Here is a 1,585-nt window from a genome sequence, read left to right as displayed (position 1 = left end):
TTACAAATGTGGTTTATGCCGTTCTTATGATCCTAATTCACTACCTAATATTAGCATGGGTCCTTCTTTAGATAAATAGGTATTCAGAACTAATGCTACATCAATACACATTCCCAAATTGAAAAATATCCCTTCTCCAGCATGCCCCCCCCCCTCACACACACAAATAAAAGCATTACTATTGACACAAATGGCACCATTCTGTATAACATTTTAACCTGGAAGAGAGAGATAAAGAGAAACAGACATGCAAAACCTCTGCCTTCTATCTGTAAACCAATCTCCCAATCTAACCTTTGAGTTCTCGTGGCAAGCCCTTATGGTCCTTCTTGTGGTTGTCAATATAGTTATCGTCATATCCATGCTGCTTGAGGAAGTACCTGTGGTACTCTTCCCAGGATACCATACCTGTGACGATAAAAATCAAACTTTGAGTAAAACTTGAATGATGTTCATGACTACATGACAGCAGAGAACAGAATGCATGAGAATTAAAAAGGTTTAATACATGTTCATAACATTTTTTTTTCCAACCACAGATTAAAAAAAAAAAAATTGTATTGTCAATAGGATGTTATATGAAGCATCATTTTGCAGCTTAATATTTACCAAAAAATCTAGGCAGGAAACTATTGCATTCAGATTTTTATAAAATAAAAATACTCACTCGTTCAAGGGAAGGTTAATCAGATGATCAAGTGAATGTATTTCCTTAACCTTTGATATCTAGAACCCTTAAAATACAAGATTTCTATATATATAGAGCTTTATCTGTATATTAATCACTGGAAATCTTATTTTTGACACAATCATTTATAGCATTTCTAAGGAAATGTATTTTCCATTAGGCAAAAATCACTCCCAATGAAAGAGAATGTAATGAGAGACAAAAATCTGATTGCGTTAATTCTTGGTCTTAGTGGATATAAAAAAAAAAAATTCTTGTCAAAATCTGGAAATGGAAACCTTTCTTTACACATAATTTTATTTTCAAAATTAAGGTATAATGCATACTTATCTCATGACTTTCTGGCATATTCAAAATAGCATTTATAATCTCATTAGAGGCCTATATGTATATCACAGTAATTGCTATTAATTTGTTGGCCTTTGCTAAGATTATAATGCATGTCTTTATGATTAATCATATCAATTAGGAAATAAAGTGTTTATGATACCACCTTACTGAAAAGTTATCATTCCTTTTTTTTTTAACTAAAAAGAAAAATATGCAAATATTAATTAAAAAATGAAATATACACCATACAAATGAAAGTTTCCTCTGCATTTCTTCCACTATAATTTCAACTACATAAACTAGCCAGAAAAGTGGAGAAAGACTTACCATTTCGTGGTTTTAAATCAATGGCTGTAAACATGAAGAAATTTTCCTTGAGCGCCAAAGTCAGGTGTTCCTTTATCTTCGCGCTGATGTACGTTGTCAGTTCTGAGAGTTCTAGCAGACTGTCCGAGTTGACATCTGCCCTGAGAGGAAGATAAACATATTTAATATAACATTCATTATATAATAAAAGCAAGGCACCTCTTCTACTAAAATTGTTAGCTGAGAAGCTGGATTTGACAT

The 1,585-nt window shown here is 32.2% G+C and overlaps 1 protein-coding gene across 2 annotated transcripts in view; it reads right to left on the bottom strand.

Moving 5' to 3' along the window:
- LOC119585263 (45 kDa calcium-binding protein-like) overlaps positions 1-1,585 on the bottom strand; it is a 10,102-nt gene that overhangs the window by 5,167 nt on the left and 3,350 nt on the right. For both annotated transcript variants that reach the window (XM_037933935.1, XM_037933936.1), the window contains exons 4-5: positions 1,346-1,485; positions 295-408 (exon numbers count right to left, since the gene is read on the bottom strand). In XM_037933935.1, the coding sequence (XP_037789863.1) occupies positions 295-408; positions 1,346-1,485 (254 nt within the window). The remainder of the gene's footprint in view (positions 1-294; positions 409-1,345; positions 1,486-1,585) is intronic.

The sequence above is a fragment of the Penaeus monodon genome, chromosome 19, assembly GCF_015228065.2.
Source record: "Penaeus monodon isolate SGIC_2016 chromosome 19, NSTDA_Pmon_1, whole genome shotgun sequence".
Classification (NCBI taxonomy): Eukaryota; Metazoa; Arthropoda; class Malacostraca; order Decapoda; family Penaeidae; genus Penaeus; species Penaeus monodon.
This window is presented reverse-complemented; position numbering and strand designations above follow the sequence as displayed.